The 17,213-nt window shown below is 40.0% G+C and overlaps 1 protein-coding gene across 7 annotated transcripts in view; it reads right to left on the reverse strand.

Moving 5' to 3' along the window:
- Nucleotides 1–17,213, reverse strand: part of Armh3 (armadillo like helical domain containing 3) — a 202,672-nt gene that overhangs the window by 171,136 nt on the left and 14,323 nt on the right. For 6 of the 7 annotated variants that reach the window (XR_010046018.1, XR_010046011.1, XM_063244401.1 and 3 more), the window contains exons 2-8: nucleotides 15,197–15,309; nucleotides 14,540–14,596; nucleotides 14,276–14,422; nucleotides 12,131–12,238; nucleotides 8,592–8,684; nucleotides 7,701–7,775; nucleotides 7,085–7,171 (exon numbers count right to left, since the gene is read on the reverse strand). Coding sequence is in view for 5 of the 7 variants with exons in the window: in XM_063244401.1 (XP_063100471.1) it covers nucleotides 7,085–7,171; nucleotides 7,701–7,775; nucleotides 8,592–8,684; nucleotides 12,131–12,238; nucleotides 14,276–14,422; nucleotides 14,540–14,596; nucleotides 15,197–15,298 (669 nt within the window). In the remaining 2 variants the exon portion in view is untranslated. The remainder of the gene's footprint in view (nucleotides 1–7,084; nucleotides 7,172–7,700; nucleotides 7,776–8,591; nucleotides 8,685–12,130; nucleotides 12,239–14,275; nucleotides 14,423–14,539; nucleotides 14,597–15,196; nucleotides 15,310–17,213) is intronic. The other variant, XM_063244396.1, reaches the window with a different exon arrangement.

A 17,213-nucleotide genomic window follows, 5' to 3' on the forward strand; every position in this document is an offset into this window, starting at 1 on the left:
GTAAATAATAAAAAAAGCAGATTGAGATAAAAGATGGCATAACAACAAAACAGTGCAGGTCAAAACATAACCATTTTGAGGCTGGGGATTTAGCTCAGCGGCATAAGCACCTGCCTTGAAAGCAGGCAGTCGTGAGTTCGATCCCTGGTACCAATAAAAAGGAAAAAGACAAAAAAAAAAAAAAAACATTTAAGCAAAATAATGTTTTATCACAAGATAATCCCGACATAAAAGTAGTTACCATAGTGTCTCTGTCCTTGAAAACTTTGAGTATCACTTCGTATACTGTAGCACCAAACATATCAAGACAATGTAAAACCATTCAAGAGAATGACAGTATTACAGGGTATTTAGAATCAACTAACAGAAAATGAACAATGGTTTCTGTATAATCTCCTTGTCTATAAAAGTTTTTGTTTATATTATCACATATAATAACATCCAATAAGATACAACACGTTAAAACCGATGGAGACAGAAGAACAAAAGCTTGATGGGACTTCAAAACAAAATGATATTAAATCAGCACTAGCTATTATGATGTCTTGTTTTCTCCAAAATAGCTGTTCCTACCATCTAACCTTCTCTGCTCCATTTCTGTTGAGCTCTTTTTCTGTCACTAGTTGTCAGTTTGTCTTCTTCATTTCGCTTTCTGCTCCATTCATTGTAGCCTGTCTGCCACTGTTTCTGAAGACTTGGTATTTTCCTTTTTTAGAATATCTTGCAGTATACTCTGTAGAGTTGAATTGGTGGTTGCAAATTCCCCTAGGTCCTCTTTATCCTGGAAGCACCTTGTTTTTCCATCAATTTCTAGGGACAGTTGTGCAGGATATATCAATCTTGGCTGGAGTTGTTATCTTTCAAAGCTTGAATTATTTCCCCCCACGCTGTTCGTGATTTGATGGTTTGTGCCGAGAAGTCTGCTGTAACTCTGATGGGTGTTCCCTTGCAAGTGATCTGTTTCTTGTCTCTGACGGCTTTTAATATTCTGTTCTCATATTGGATTTCTGGAATTTTGATTATTATATGCCTCGGTATAGCTCTGTTTAGGTTGTAGGTGGCTGGGATCCTGTATGCCTCATACATCTGAGTATCTTTACCTTTTGCTAAATTAGGGAAATTCTCCTGGATTATTTCTGTGAATAGCTTTTGTAGTTCATTTGTTTGTGTCCCTGCTTCTTCTTTTATGTTCTTAATTCTTAAGTTATAGATCCTCTGATCATCTCCTAGTCTTTGTATTATTGCTGTTTGTTTTCTTGTTATTTTTAGGAAGTTTTTCATCTCATGCTCTCACCATACAAATCTGTCCTCCAGTTCAGATAATCTATCCTTAGTTTCTTTTTTTGTTTTTTGGTTTTTTGCTTTTTTTTCTTTTTCTTTTTCCTTTTTATCAGTACCGGGGATAGAACTCACGACTGCCTGCTTGCAAGGGAGGCACTTATGCCACTGAGCTAAATCCCCAGCCCCTCTATCCTTAGTTTCTTTCAAGCTGTTATGCTAGCTTTCAATAGAGTTTTTAGTTTCCTGATAATCTCTTTGAACCTGCATCACGTATTCTATGTTTTTCCTATTTTCTCCTTGAAACAATTCTCCACTTTTTTTCTGTTCTTCCATTCCACCATTTGTTTTTTCTTGGTAGGTGCTTAGCATTTCTCTAACTATTCTACTTATATCTTGCTTTATTTCATTAAATACTTCACTTTTGAACTCATCTATGAGGCTTCGGAGCTATCACTTTTTGTCTACTGGTGCCATGCTTGATACTGCATGTTTTCTGTCCTCATTCTCCTTTGCATTTATCTATTCTGGATCAGTGTTCTCAGGATTGGGGACTGAGGACCATTTCTTGTTGCTCCCTCTTCCCATACTTTTTGTTTCTTCCATACAAGCGTATATAGGAGGCTCAGTTTTTTTTCTTTCTCGGTTACAGTTTGTTTGAATCCGTCAGCTAGCTGTTCCAGCCCACTGTAGTGTACTACGGAGACTCAGACCTGGGCAGCCTCTGCTGGGCCTGCACCTCCAGGTCAACCTACTGATGGCTTCACTGCTAGGGTGCACTGCCAGGCGCTGGGACCTGGTTTGGGCTAGCCTATTGCATCCTAGTCTGCGGCGTCACCCAGGCCAGGCACTCCTCACCAATCCCACTTGAGAGGGGAATATATGACTAAAGTCACTGCAGCATCCTGTTTCAGCTAGTCTGCCCGGTCCCAGAATGTCCTCTGTTGGAGCCTCCTAGTCTAAGAAAGGGTCTCTGTTCCTCTCACTCACTGCAGCTCAATGCAGGGCTCCCCACCAGTCCCGCTCTCAACTCTGTTCAGTTGGCTGATTCCCACTCTCAGAGCTTTCGTGCGTCTCTCTCCCTGCTGTGCTGATTCAGATGCAGCAGTGGTAGCAATTCAAATCACAGCTTCCAGTGGCGCCGGTTCCAGCTTCCACGCTGAGATATTATCTGTTCCTGTTATAGCACCAGGATTGCATTTCCAGTTGGTTTCTCTCAACTTAGTTCATTCTTGGGATAGCAGGGTATATTTCCCCTTGCTTAGGACTCCTCACGCCACACCATTCCTGGATTCTAAGCTGGCAATCTCAAAGAGCCCCCATAGCTGCTGTTATCTGTCCACCATGTTCTCCTGGAAGTCTGAACAGGCAGATTTTGGAAACAACCTAAATGCTCATTGAGCAAGGAATGGATAAGAAAGAGGAAGTATTTCTGTACAGTGGAGTACTACTCAGCCAAAAATAATGATAAACTTGGGGCCAGGGTTTTAGCTCAGCAACATAAGTGCCTGCCAGACAGGCACGTGGTTGTGAGTTTAATCTCCAGTACCAAAAAAAAAAAAAAAAAAAAAAAAATGATAAATTGAACATTTTATAGGTAAATGAATGTGCCTTGAGAATATACTTATTAGTGAAATAAATGTCACACATGCATAAACATCGTATTGTTTCATTAGTGTAACAATCTGAAAGAAAAAAACATGTATTGTGTCCCAGAGAGAATGATTTCAGCCAAAGCAATGACTCAGGCCATACCTGCCTTCACCCTAACCCATCGTGAGGCATTTTGAGTTGACTTTTGAATGTCTTAAGATATTTTTGATGTAGGGTGCTGGGGATTTAGCTCAGCGGCATAAAGCACCTGCCTTCCAAGCAGGCAGTCGTGAGTTTGATCCCTGGTACCAATAAAAAGGAAAAAAACAAAAAAATTAAAAAAAAAAAAAAAAAGAAATTTTTGATGTCTATAAGGTTTGGATGTGGATATCCAGTTGTTTCAGTATAATTACTGAAGGTACAATCCTTTCTCCATTTAATTGCTTTTGCATCTTTGCCAGAAATCAATTGTCTGTTATGTGGGTATTTATTTTGGGACTTCATATTGGTACTTTGGTGATTTGTCTATCTTTTCTTTTCTTTTTTTTTTTTTTTTTTTTTTGGTACCAGTGATCAAACTCATGACCACACATTTGATAAGTGCTAATCTGTGAGTTCAATCTCGAGTACCAAAAAAAAAAAAAAAAGAAAGCAAGAAAGAAAATGGGGTATTTTTTATCCTGGGTTGTGACTGAACTTAATTAAGACTTGCAAAATACGTTTTTTTATGAGCCAGTATCTCATATAGTTGCCCAGAAGAAAAAGAGAGAGGAAGCTGGGCAAGGTGGCCCACACCTGTAATCCCAGGACTCAGGAGGCGAAGCAGGAGGACTGTTGCAAGTTCAAGATCAGCCTTGACTACAAAGTGAGTTCAAGGCCAGCCTAAACTGCATAGTGAAATCCTATCCCAAAAACACAAATAATAATAATAACAACAATACAAATAAAGAGAGACAGAAAGAACAAAAAGGAGAAGGCAGGAGAGGAAATGAGAGGAGGTGAATGGGATAAAGTTAAAATTTGTAATTGCTGGGAAATATCACTCTAAGAGCAGGAGTTGGAATCTGAGTCACTTCCATTGTATGTCCTCCAAGAAGCCTACAAAGCCGTGATCTTAATGCTATAAAGATTTTTATTCTCGGGGCTGGGGATTTAGCTCAGCGGCATAAGCACCTGCCTTGCAAGCAGGCAGTTGTGGGTTCGATCCCTGGTACCAATGAAAAGGAAAAGACCAAAAAAAAAAGATTTTTATTCTCTGATGCTGACTATCCTTGCACACACATACACACTCATTAGGCCAGTCACTTTTTAAAACTACTTTTCACATAAGAGACAGAATTATACTCTCAGTCACCCTTTACAGAATGGTTCTAATGTCACCCTCCTTGGGTTTGGCCACACCACACTAAACACAACCAATGGTGTCTGATGTCATCCTCCTATCCTGACACAATCTAAGTGCTGCTTACCATTTTATTGTTCTTCCCTAGACTTTCTCTTTTTGCCCTTTCTATCTCTATAAATGAAATAATCAAAACAAAATGCAGTATTTCAAATGGAATAAATATACAAGTATTGCATGATATCTTTCCTATCACTTCTGTTCCTGATGCCTCTAGCCTTCTTCCCTTTCTTTCTTAGCTGGAGACCTGGCCTCTCTGACACTCCACACCATGAAAGGTTGCAGCTTACCCACCCACCATGACACTGGTAGCTAGAATGCTATGTTCCCTAGCATATCTCTGCTATCAGTTTACACAGAAGTTCACCAGCTTTTGGTTTTACTGTTCATCTGGAATTCTTCATGTTGCTGTCAAAAGACTTCCTGCTGCACTCTCACCAGACCTTCTTAATGGCTTCTGGTGAATGACTTATATCAAAAGCTGCAAAGCCCAGATAAATTGTGCCCACTAGCTCTTGCTGACCCACCACATTAATTCTTCTGGGAGCTTCTGACAGACCATAGATATACACCTCACTCTCACAAAAGGATTTTCTCCAGCTTCTTGGCCATGACCAATTTTTCAGGTTGACATTTAAGGAGTCCTACTGGTCTGGACTATGACTTAGTACAGTTGGAGACACCAACCAGTGCCTCAGAATGGTCTGCATCCATTAAACTGCTCTGAAAATACTCATTCATCGCTGAAGCTGGCACATTCCAGTCACATGTAATTCAGCTCCCTTTAACTACACTCAGCACTTTTCCTCAGCTTTTTTATTTACTGTTAGAACAAGGCCCATAGCTAGGAATTTAGCTCAGTGGCATAAGTACCTGTCTGAAAAGCATGAGGTTGTGAGTTCTAGCCCCAGTCCAATAAAAAAGAATAAGGCCCAGAGGCTTTTGATACATGACAGAGATCATAATTCTACCATGAGTACCCCTCCAGATCACCACTAAAACATACTGGTGATAAATTATATATTTACTAGTAGTTCTATGTCCCATTCATCTGTTCCCCCAAGAAAATGAAAGTGATCATCAGTCCCTGGGATTTTTTTTTTTTTTTTTGTCTTTTTCGTTTTTTATCGGTACCAGGGATCGAACTCACGACTGCCTGCTTGCAAGGCAGGCGCTTATGCCGCTGAGCTAAATCCCCAGTCCCAGTCCCTGGGATTTTTAACATGGCTCCTCAGATTCCAATCCATCCTTAAGTTTTCTTTTTCACAGCTTCTCTTTTCTTTCTTTCATATTTCCTCTTACATAAGCTCCAGCTGAGTATGATGGTGTATACCTATAATCTCAGCACTCAGGAAGCTGAGGCAGGAAGGTCACACCAAGTTTGAGGCCAGCCTGGGCTACATAGTAACTTCAAAAGCAGCCTGAACTACATGGTGAGACCCTGCCTAAAAAAAAAAAAATCCAGATTTTGTGTTAGCCACACTTTCAACCTGTTAAACACTATAACTATGAATCATAAATAATCACTATGTTCTAGGAGGGTAGCACATAACCACAGCTACTTAGAAAGAAGGTCAAGGTGGGAAAAATTTCAAATTTGGAACAGTAAAGAGATCTTATCTCAAAATAAAAATTAAAAAGAATTGGAGTTCAGTGGTTGAGCACACTTGGGGGTCAATCCCCAGTATAGCAAAAAAAAAAAAAATTTTTTTAAATAAAAAACCTGGGTGTGGTGGTTACACACCTGTAATCCCAGCACTCCAGAGGTTAAGACAGGAGGTCACTGCAAATTCAAGACCAGCCTGGGCTACAAAGTGAGCTCAAGGCCAGTCTGAGACCTTGTCTCAAAAAGACAAAAAAAAAAAAAAAAAAAAAAAACATATATATATATGTATATATATATATATATATATACAAATTTATTTGTAGAGGAGAGGGAGGGAGGGTAAAACAAATTTATCTGTAAAAAGTTCATAGGTGTTTCTACTAAGCTGGGTTTAAAAACATTACATTGAGATATTTATTCATTTTATTAGAAATTATATTACAGGATTCTTCTAAAAACTATATTTTCTACTACATGTATTGGATTTAAGAGTTTTGTTTATCAGATAGGAATGGAGATATGTGTCTGTGATTTTATCTACTAGAGAGGCTAAGGCAACAGGCTTGCAAATTCAAGGCAGGCCTCAGAAATGTAGCAAGTTCAAGGCTGGCTTGCCCTACACTGTGAGACCCTATCTTTTTTTTATTTTTGTCTTTTTGCTTTTTGTCAGTACCGGGGACAGAACTCACGATTGCCTGCTTGCAAGGCAGGTGCTTATGCCACTGAGCTAACTCCCCAGCACCCCCCCCACTACCTGCTTTCACGGCAGGCGCTTATGCAGCTGAGCTAAATCCCCAGCCCCTTTGAGACCCTATCTTAAAATAAAATATTTTTTTAAAGTGATAGGGTATAGCTTAGTGATTGCATGCTTTCCCAGCATGCACTGAGACCCTGGATTTCACCTCCAGTACCTCGAGAAAGCAACTGGTTTATCAAAATTAATCTCTATGTTGTCCATGCAGGTGCATGTCTGTAGGCCAGGCATGCAGTAGGCTGAGCCTAGAGGATGGCTGTAACTTCCAGGTTGGGCTACATAGTAGGTTCAAGGCTTGCCTGAACTACATAGCAAAATCATCTAAAAAAAAATTAATCTTTAAGCCATTTACCATGAATGTGTCTTCTATGTTAAGCAAAGTCCTTCAGGAATGGCCACGTATAAGAAGATTATGCAAACATAACAAATGTCCCTTAAGGGGTCCTCTTACCTCATATTTGCTGTAGTTTACCAGCAAAGCCAAGAGGACAACAGCATCATATCCATGCTCCCTACGACTTGGAGGGTGGGAGAGTATCTGTAACAAGAACCAGAAATTTGTTAACTCCACAGGGCTAACTCCTGGTTCCTGGGGAAACAGACCAAGAAAATCTGAGATACACAAGGCATAGAAGTGAATGCCTGTAATCTTAGCCCTCTAAGAGGCTGAGACAAAAAGATCAGAAGTTTGAGCCCAGCATTGGGCAATTTAGCAACTTAGGGAGATGCTGTACAAGCACTGCGGATGTAGCTCCCGATGTAGCTCAGTAAAAACCCTAGGTTCAATTCATCAGTACTGCAATGAGAGCCAGGCAAGGTAATACACACTCGTAATCCCAGCACTTAGGAAGCTGAGACATGAGGATCGCTGTGAGTTTGAGGCCAATGTGGGGAACATGAGTTCAAGGCTAGCCTGAACTACATAGTGAGACTCTGTCTCAAAAAAATTTTTTACATTAAAAAAAAAATGGAAAAAGTGAAGGAAGGGAGGGAGGGGACAGAGAGGGAGGGAAACTGAGGAAATGGTCTATTCCAAAGACAAAGATGTCACAAGAAAATTGACTCACCTGTAAAATTGCTTCGAATATGCTATTGATCATTACATACTCCAAGATAGTGTTCTGGCTAATATTATCTGTCACCTGAATGTAATAAAAAGTTTTTTTACTAAAGTCTCTACTGAGGTACTTTGATATGTATCCTACTTTGCCATCTAAATGTTACAAGTCTATTAGGTACTTAGCATACCATTCACAAGCACCCCAAAGCCACCAGAGTCACCACAGTTAGACACTATGAGGGCAGAAAATGAGCTGATGAAAACTTCCTACATCTGTGAACATATTCTCATACCCTACAAGCACTGGCTTCAGTTTTTCAGATTTCATTCCTCAACTGCATGGAAAAGGTTTTTGAATCCAAAAGTCTTTGAGCAGCAGCAAAGAAAGGGAACTATGTAAAGTAGATGAACAGCCTCCCACCCCTTCCTTCCACCAGGAAGTACAGACCTGTATCCCAGCACAAAATCAAAGTCAGAGCAAATAACATTCAGAATAACAAACAAGAACCATTTCAAGGGGCTGGAGATTTAGCTCAGCGGCATAAGTACCTGCCTTGCAGGCAGGAGGTCATGAGTTCGATCCCCGGTACCAATAAAAATGAAAAAGACAAAAAAAAAAAAAAAAAAAAAAAAAAAAACATTTCAAGTGAGCTTGGATAAAAAAGACAAATATGCAACGGTGCGAAGTATCCCACAGCACACAGGCTGAAACTGCCAGCAGGTGTTCCCAGGTGACGCCAGGAGGCCAAAGCCTTCCTAACGTGCAGACATGGGGTAACACAATACCCCAGCAGGAGGCTGATTTTTTTTTTCTCTTTTCCCTTCTAACCTTGGACTCAATTATTCAAATATGCTGGCCTTGTATTAATTTTTTGACAAACAGAAATGGATTACTTACAGTCACTAAGCAAAGAAGAAGTTTCAGACATAAACTCTTCAGACTTTCAGAACCTTCTGCACAAAGCAATGAATCCAAACTCTCCATCAAGTTCTGAGAAAGAGAATAATTCAACATTAAACCATACTGAACATCTATACCCCTTCTTTGTGAACAATACAAAATAAGCAACTGTCAGTCCTCTCTATGCCAAGCCTTGAAAGGTTAAAGAAAAGGAAAACTTCAAACTAGGTATTTTTGGAGAAAGTGCTTTGGTACAACTATACAGAACAATTAAGAATTAATGAGTGTTTGCAGCATGCCACCTACATATAAACCTTTAAATTATAATAAGATAGATTGAAAAAGGGAAACCTAGTTGGATATGGTTGTATACAGCTGTAATCCCAGAACTTTAGGTAGCTGAAAAAGAAAGGTCACAATTTTAAGCCTAGCGTAGGTCATTTAGTGACTTACCAAGGCCCTGTCACAAAAAAAAAAATCAACTGTAGTTTAGTGTGAAGGTTCTGGGTCCAACCCCCAGTACCATACACACATGCCCACACGCACACAAGAGGAAAACAGCAACTGTCAATGCACAGAGGACTTCCAAACAGGTACACCATTCTGAAACGAATTGAAGGGGACAGACAGATGCAGAAGAAGCAATGAATTCCATTTTGGACATGTCAAGAGGTACTTGTGGGATGTGCAAGTGAAAATACATCAATGTATACAGAATACACAACTCTGAGACTCAAAACAAGATGTCAAGGCTAAAGATAGTTAACAGTCATTCACACATATGCAGTAGTTAGAACTGTGACAATAAAGGAACCAGCTGGGATTTCATCATGATATATATATGGACTGTAAGAAACCAGAATTAAAACATGACAATAGGTATTAAATCTTTGTATATTCATAATTGCACATCAATAATTTTTTGTAGCCTAAGCACTATAAGAATACTTTGAGAGGGTGGGGATTTAGCTCAGTGGCATAAGCACCTCCTTTGCAAGCAGGCAGTCGTGAGTTCAATCCCTGGTACCGATTTAAAAAAAAAAAAAAAAAGAATACTTTGATACAAGCACTTTTTTTCTTTTCCTTTTTTTTTTCATCATTTGAGACCAGGTCTGCATGATCACTGTGAAGCCCAGGCTGGCATGAAATAAGAGATCCTCCAGCCTCAGCCTCCTAAATAGCTGGGCTTGTAAACAGGCAGCTGGAATTATAGGCTTGTGAAACTATGCTCAATCAGATTTTTTTTCTTGTAGTGTTAGGGATTGATTCTAGGGCCTTCAGACTGAGCTCCATCCCCAGCCCAATTTTTATATTTTTATTTTGAGATAGGATCTTAGTAAGATCACCCAGAATCACCATCTTCTTGCCTTAGCCTCTGTGTGCTAGGATTACATGCATGTGCCACCACGCCTGGCACCCAGCCAGATTTCTTTTGTAACGGTTTTTTTTCTAAGATGGGTCTCACTATGTAGCCCAGGCTGGCCTCGAATTCATGGCAATACTCATGCCTCAGTCTCCTAAGTACTGGGATTACAGGTACACCCCACCATATCTGTCTAATTTCTTTGCATAAATTTAGCAAATGATAAGGAGTCTAGTTTGACAAAGTTCCTGTTACAAAAAAACTCATTTAAGATAGTATTAAACACTGCAAATTGTGTATCTGATAAGGGACTTATATCTAGAGTATGTAAGGAACTATTACAATTCAATGATAAGAAGACAATTCGATCTAGAAACAGGCAAAAGATTTTAATAGACATTTCTCAAAAAAATTTTAGAAAAAAAGTATGGGACAGACAGACAAAAACAATTGTTAACGTGATATAGAAAATTTGAAGCTATCATATACTGCTGGTAAAATTACAAAATAGAGTAGTTACTACAAAAAATGGTACAGCAGCTCTTCAAACATTAAATACATTCAATCCCCAGTGCCACAAAAAAAAAAAAAAAAAAACATTAAATACAGATGTTAAAGTGTCTATCTAGACATCCCCACCAAAACCTCATGTGCCCCTAGATGGGGCATGGGAAGGTGACTGGATCAGCCAAGTGTGACCCTCATCAGCTGGTTAGTGCTCTAATGACTTGACAGTTAAATGTGATTCAGAATGGGAAATTTGTTTAGGGAGGGTCACTAGGGGCATGACCTGGGAGGGTCTTTCTCCCTGAAAACTCCCTTGTTTACTCTCTGCTTCCTGCTGTTATTCTACAAGCTGTTTCTCCTCTAACAGGCCCCTCTGCGATGCTGTCCTGCCTTGGAATCAGTCGACTATGGACTAAAAACTTTACAAATTGTGAGCTAAATAAACCAAGGCACTATATCTCACTGATGAGAAAGTAAAGCGCTGGGCTCAGTGGCACATGCCCATAATTCCAGCACTCAGGATGCTAAGGCAAGAAGATCACCATATATAGAGGTCAGCCTGGGGGCTGGGAATTTAACTTAGTGGCATAAGCACCTGCCTTGCAGGCGCGCAATCATGAGTTCGATCCCTGGTACCGTTAAAAAAAAAAAAATTGGGGGCTGGGGATTTAGCTCAGCGGCATAAGCGCCTGCCTTCCCAAGCAGGCAGTCGTGAGTTCAATCCCTAGGACAGATAAAAACGAAAAAGACAAATAAATAAATTTTTAAAGGGCTAAGGGTCAGGGATTTAGCTCAGGAGTGTAAGCGCCTGCCTGGCAAGCACAAGGTTGTAAGTTCGATCTCCAGTATCAAAAAAAAAAAAAGGGCTGAGGGGCTGAGGGGCTGGGGATTTAGCTCAGTGGTGTAAAGATTTAGCTCAGGGGGCTGGGGATTTAGCTTAGCGGCATAAGCGCCTGCCTTGCAAGCAGGCAGTCGTGAGTTCAATCCCTGGGACCGATAAAAAGGAAAAAGACAAAAAAAAAAAGATTTAGCTCAGTGGTGTAAACACCTGACTGGCAAGCGTGAGGTCATATGTTCAATCCCTGTCACCAAGAAAAGAAAAACCAAAGGGTAGATACATAGTTCAATGGGAGGTCCTGAATTCAATGCCCAGTACTGCAAACGTTCTAATAGGGCAGGGGATGTTTTGGAAGTTTTTTGGTTTTGTTTTATTTTTTTGGCTGGCCTCAAACTCACAGCAGTGTCCCTGCCCCAGCCTCCTGAGTGCTGGGATTGCAGGTGTGCACCACCACAATTGGCCAGATGTACTTTAGTGGCAGATTGCTTGCCTAACATGTGCAAATCCCTGTGTTCAATCTCCAGCACCACAAAAAAGTTTTTTTTAAAGTAACCTCTATAATAACTTGTTATAGTTTGTTGAATTTCATAAACATTCACGTGAATGCAATCATATTATAAATAAACTGCTAAGTCTTCAACATATAGGAAAAAGATGCCTCAATTCAAATTTGAGTTTAAATTTTTTCTTTAAGACAAACAAATCTGTTAAATAAAAATATGCACATTCAAGGCCAAGTGTGATCACCCACCCCCAGGATCAGAAGCCCAGTGGCACCTGGCAACGGCTGTGGGGACAGTCACCGTGCCACTCACACTTCCACCTCACCTTCATGCACAGCTCGGCCTTGTCGAAGCCCATCAGCATGTTGATTATGTCAAACCCAGAGGTGGACTTGTTCTTCTGGTGGACTCCACGAATAAGTGCACACAGGGTCTGCAGGGGTCAGAGAAAGCATTCGTTCTAAGGACAAGTCTGAAAACTGGGAGAGACTAGGTTGGGGCTTCACGTCACAATCTCCGTATGCCTTCCCCATATGGCTGATCTTCAGTTTCTGTTACAATGAGATTCAAAACACAGTGTGAGGCTCATTTAGCATGTGCAAATCCATAAATTGAAAAAGAGACAGCAACTTCAACTGCTATCATTCTACTCTTTATTTTGCCATTCTTTTTTTGTTATTGATTTTTGGCCAACCTCTTTTTCAAAACTATAGTGCAAGCAGAGAGTAAACAGTGATACTCAAAATAAAAATTGAAATAAAAGATTGCAGACCAGTCATGGTGGTGCATGCACACCTGTAATTCCTGTTCTCGGGAGGTTGAGGTAGGAAGACTGCAAGAAGTTCCAGACCAGCCAGAACTACAAAGCAAGACCCTATATCAAAAAATTTAAATAAGGGCCAGGAACTTAGCTCAGCAGCATAAGCACTTGTCTGGCAAGCACATGGCCATGAGCTCAATCCCCGGTAGCAAAAAAAAAAAAAAAAAAGCCCCAAATAAACAAATAAAAAATAGTTCTTGATGGAATTGGTAAAACTTTTCTGTATTGAAAATCAGCATGGTAGTACGCACTTGTAATCCCAGAACTCTTGGAGCCCAACCCAAGCAGCTTAGTTGAGAGCCTGGGGATGTGGCTCAGCACCAAGGCCCTGAGTGCCATTCAATCCTCAGAGACACAAAAAAATAATATTAACCATTAATTTTAGCATGTATGTTGTAGTCCAATATTTTAGTAACTATTTTTTAGTAATTATAACATGTAAGTCCGTAGGTGTTAATAACCAACTTCTTCATATTTTAACCAAGTGTTTCCCATTCCATATCCCACTTACTAGCTTTGAGAATCTGTACACTGACTTTCTAGTGGGCCAATTTTCCCATCTAGAAAGTAGGAAGGGTAAGAATAGTATCCACTTTACGGAAATGCTGTGAAACTGTAAATATCCTGAAGCACTCAGAACAGTCCCCAGATCTTTGTTAAAGCTCAATAAATATTAGCTATCATAATAATGTAATATATTTTTAGAGGTCATCAAGTGACATAAGATCAACTTATTTCCACTGAAATAAAATAGTATATAACTCACGCCCCTTCGATGACTCATTATAATTAATGAAAGTACAATTCTAACATTCAACTTTCAATGAATTCCTATTCTACACTTCAAAGTACAAAACACACTCTGCCGAAGGTTAACAAAGCAACAGGACAAATAAAATCTATCTTTCTGGGTACCAACCCAAGAGGTAATAATAATGATGAATATAATCCAGGCACTCTGGTAGGCTGAGGCAGGATAATCTCAGGTCTAGCCTGGGCAACTTAGCAAGATCCTGTCTCAAAGTAAAAAATAAAAAAGGACTACAGATGTACCCTAGTGAAAAGGCCCTGGGTTCAACTGAGAGAAAAAGAAACAAGACACATCATGTATCGGTACAAATTCTCCATGATGAATGTGATCGTTATATATACATAAAATGTATCAATAAACTCTGATTGTAATAACAAAAATATGAGAGAGATGAGAAAATTGAGCAGGGCTCAGTGGCACACAATGTGAGGTATCAAAAGCAGGGCCTTACAAGTACCAGGCAAGTGCTCCACCACTAAGCTACATCCTCCGAACAAATGATACTAGAAAAAACTATATTAATGGACAAGATTACCACAATAAGCATCAGTATAAACAAGAAGATGGCTAAGCAAATGTGACAAAAATTAAAGAAATTTTTTAGGGCCTGGGGATTTAACTCAGTGGTAGAACAATTATCTAGCAAGCTGGAAGCCCTGGGTTCAGTCCTTAGCACCAAACAATAAAAATAAATAAATAAAATTTTTAAAAACACAATTTTGAAAAAACAAAAGAAAACCTCACACCTAAGGGGAATTCTAGGTTCCTCAGATTCCAATGGGTGGGTTACAATTCCTTTGTCCTACCAAACCAGACTTCCCGGTCTCCCAGCCTTATACCTGCAATGCATTCACAACTCGAATTGGATGTTCCTCTCCCAGAGCCTGAATGCAGTGTTGAAATAAGCAATTAACATTGTCCTTGATCTTCATTAACTCCTCACTATCAAGAGATTCCAGCTTGCCTTCCAGGTATTCTAAATTCACCTGCCAACAAAACAATAAGGGCATGAGCGCATTTGCATTCTTGGTACAGCACCTGGAAATGGGCTATGCTGGCAATCTTAGCTACCAAGAAACCCAACAGGTAATACCAAGTCTCACCTTCATGAGGAAGAGCTCTTCCCAGAACCGAGGACTGCACTTACTGGGGTCTTCTGTCTGAATCAAAAAGTAACCATGTTCAACACTAAAGATACTACATATAGTCAACTTCATCTTTCAAAATTAACTTTGAAAGTGTTTGGTCATCTTAAACTACTGCAATGGGAAAAAGAACAATTTGAGGAGTTGTTCTTTAATAGAAGACATTGTACATAAATATATATTTCCTGCATCAAAAGTTAAATAGTGAGGCTAGGTGTAGTGGCACACACCTGAAATCTCAGCACTTGGGAGGAGGAAGGAGGATCACCAGGAGCTCAAGGGCAGCCTGGGCTACATGATGAGTTCAAGGCCAGCCTGAACTACACAGCAAGACCCTGTCTCAAAAAAAGATATTCAGAAAAGAAACTTCCTCAGACTTCCTCCCTCCTGTTTCACCCAGCTCATGACCTCAACTATAAGAACAACTCCAACAGTCTACATGAATTATTACACAATCATAACCCTATTATGAGAGTTCACTGTTGTCCTTGACCTTGCTTCCCCTTTCCTGCCCTCTTTCTCCTCCCCATTCCCCAGGTAAACTCAAAGGTAGCAAGTAGACTTTCCTGCTCTGGACTAAGCAACCATAAAGTATGACCCAGTTCCAGGCCTTACCATGAAGATCTCATCATACATCAGCACCACTTTTTCCTTTAGTGGTTTTTTGGAGGCTGAAGATTTCCGAAGCAAACCTCCCCGTTTTTCTATCTGGGCCATGGTTAGACGATCTGTGAAAAAAAGTCCTATTTTAGGGCAGTGAAAAGAATCTGTAGCATATTTGTAGATATGGTGGAGATAAGTCATACCCAATTGTCTAACCTGTGAACATACAACACCTAGGAACATCAGGAAACACAGGTGCATCGATCATAACACACATTATCAGAGTGGAGAATGTTCTTGTTGGAGGAGGCCGTGGTGTGTAGAGGTAAGGAATGTACAGAATCTTACTGCAACTTTCTCTCAAGTTTGCAGAGAACCTAAAACGGCTCTTAAAAATATGAAATCTTTTTTAAAAATAAAAGAAAGCCTGTCAGTGGCAGTATTCTCTCTAGGTTACTGAAGAGTTTACCGAAATACTTCTCACTGGGAAGAAAAAATGATAAACAACCATGCAATAGATCTTGTGCATCTGTCCAGCACCCCTTCCTTGGACCAGGAACATCAAGGTTTAAATCATGCCTTGGCCTGCAGCACAACACATTTTACATCCCTTAAGTGTACCAGTGGACAAGGCTTAAAGCAGATCCAAAGCAAACAGAAAAGTGTAACTAGCTCCATCTATAACAGGGCTGGCCATATATCTGAGGTTGACAGAAGGAGGGCAGCAAAGCACACACTGCCCACAGACTGATGGTGGAATTAAATTCCAAGTATTGATCGCGCTTAGGCCCATTAAGGCAGGAAGTGTGCTGCAGACTGATGTGCTTATCGATCTCCACAAAGTAAATAGGCCTCATCACTGCAAAGTACTTGGCCTTCACTGAATCATAAATCACACTTCACTTGACTGTCTTTAAAAATTCGTCTAGAGGGCTGGGGATTTAGCTCAGCGGCATAAGCACCTGCCTTGCAAGCAGGCGGTCGTGAGTTCTATCCCTGGTACCGATAATAAAGGAAAAAAAAAAAAAATTTGTCTAGAAAGAGACCCAAGGCAGAAAACAGCAGTTAATAAGCCAAAAATTAAATCTGATTTCAAAATAACTGAATACTACTTTCAAGTTTAATACTATATATTTGCAACCCTACTTTGGATCAAGCTTTGATATATCTTTCAGTTCTATATAAAAAGTCTGGGAATCATGCTTCATTTTCCAATCTTGCTTCAAGGAATTCTCCCCTTCCACCCATTCAGCATGAGATCTTGAAGTCCCACAGTCTCCACTATGGATTTTCACATCTTCCCTCACCTCCTAGATCCTCTTGCTTATTAACCAAGCTCCCCTTCTTTCTTAAATCCTAAACTCTAAAATGTGAAACCTAAGCTCATCCAGTGAAAACTACAGAACTAAGGAGAATCCAGATTTTACCTCCGCACAAATCTGAAGCAGCAAAACTAATTTTATTCATGACTTTTGAAAATACTAACTTCCAAATCAAAATCAAATTTTTGCTTAAGGAAGAGATATATCCAAAGTATAGAAGTTTCTATCTTAGATGTCATCTCTTTCATACAGCCAAAAAAGGAGATTTACCTCTGAGTATACAACAAAGCACAAAAATTTTCCCTGACTAGACATTAAACACCGTTTGTTTGTTTGTTTGTTTTGGTTTGGTTTGGTTTTGAGACAGGTTCTCACTATGTATTTCAGACTGGGCTTGAACTCATTATGTAGCCCAGGCTGGCCTCAAACTTCTAGAAATCCTTCTGCCTCAGCCTCCCAAATGCTGGCGTTACAGATGTGCACCACTACACCCAGCATACTGTTTCTAATATAAGTACTTGGTTCATGGTAAATGCTCAGCAGAAATTGTTCATTGGGCAATTCTGAAATAAACTGGGGGAAAATCCTCAAAAGAGCCAGTTGTAGTGGCACATATCGCAATCCCAGCCCTCAGGAGGCTAAGGTAAGAAGACTGCCACAAATTCAAAGCCGGCCTGAGCTACACAGTAAGGTTCTATAATAGGCCA

Source organism: Cavia porcellus, unplaced genomic scaffold (genome assembly GCF_034190915.1).
Source record: "Cavia porcellus strain 051 isolate PalLab524CR breed Dunkin Hartley unplaced genomic scaffold, mCavPor4.1 scaffold_2, whole genome shotgun sequence".
In the NCBI taxonomy this organism is placed as follows: domain Eukaryota; kingdom Metazoa; phylum Chordata; class Mammalia; order Rodentia; family Caviidae; genus Cavia; species Cavia porcellus.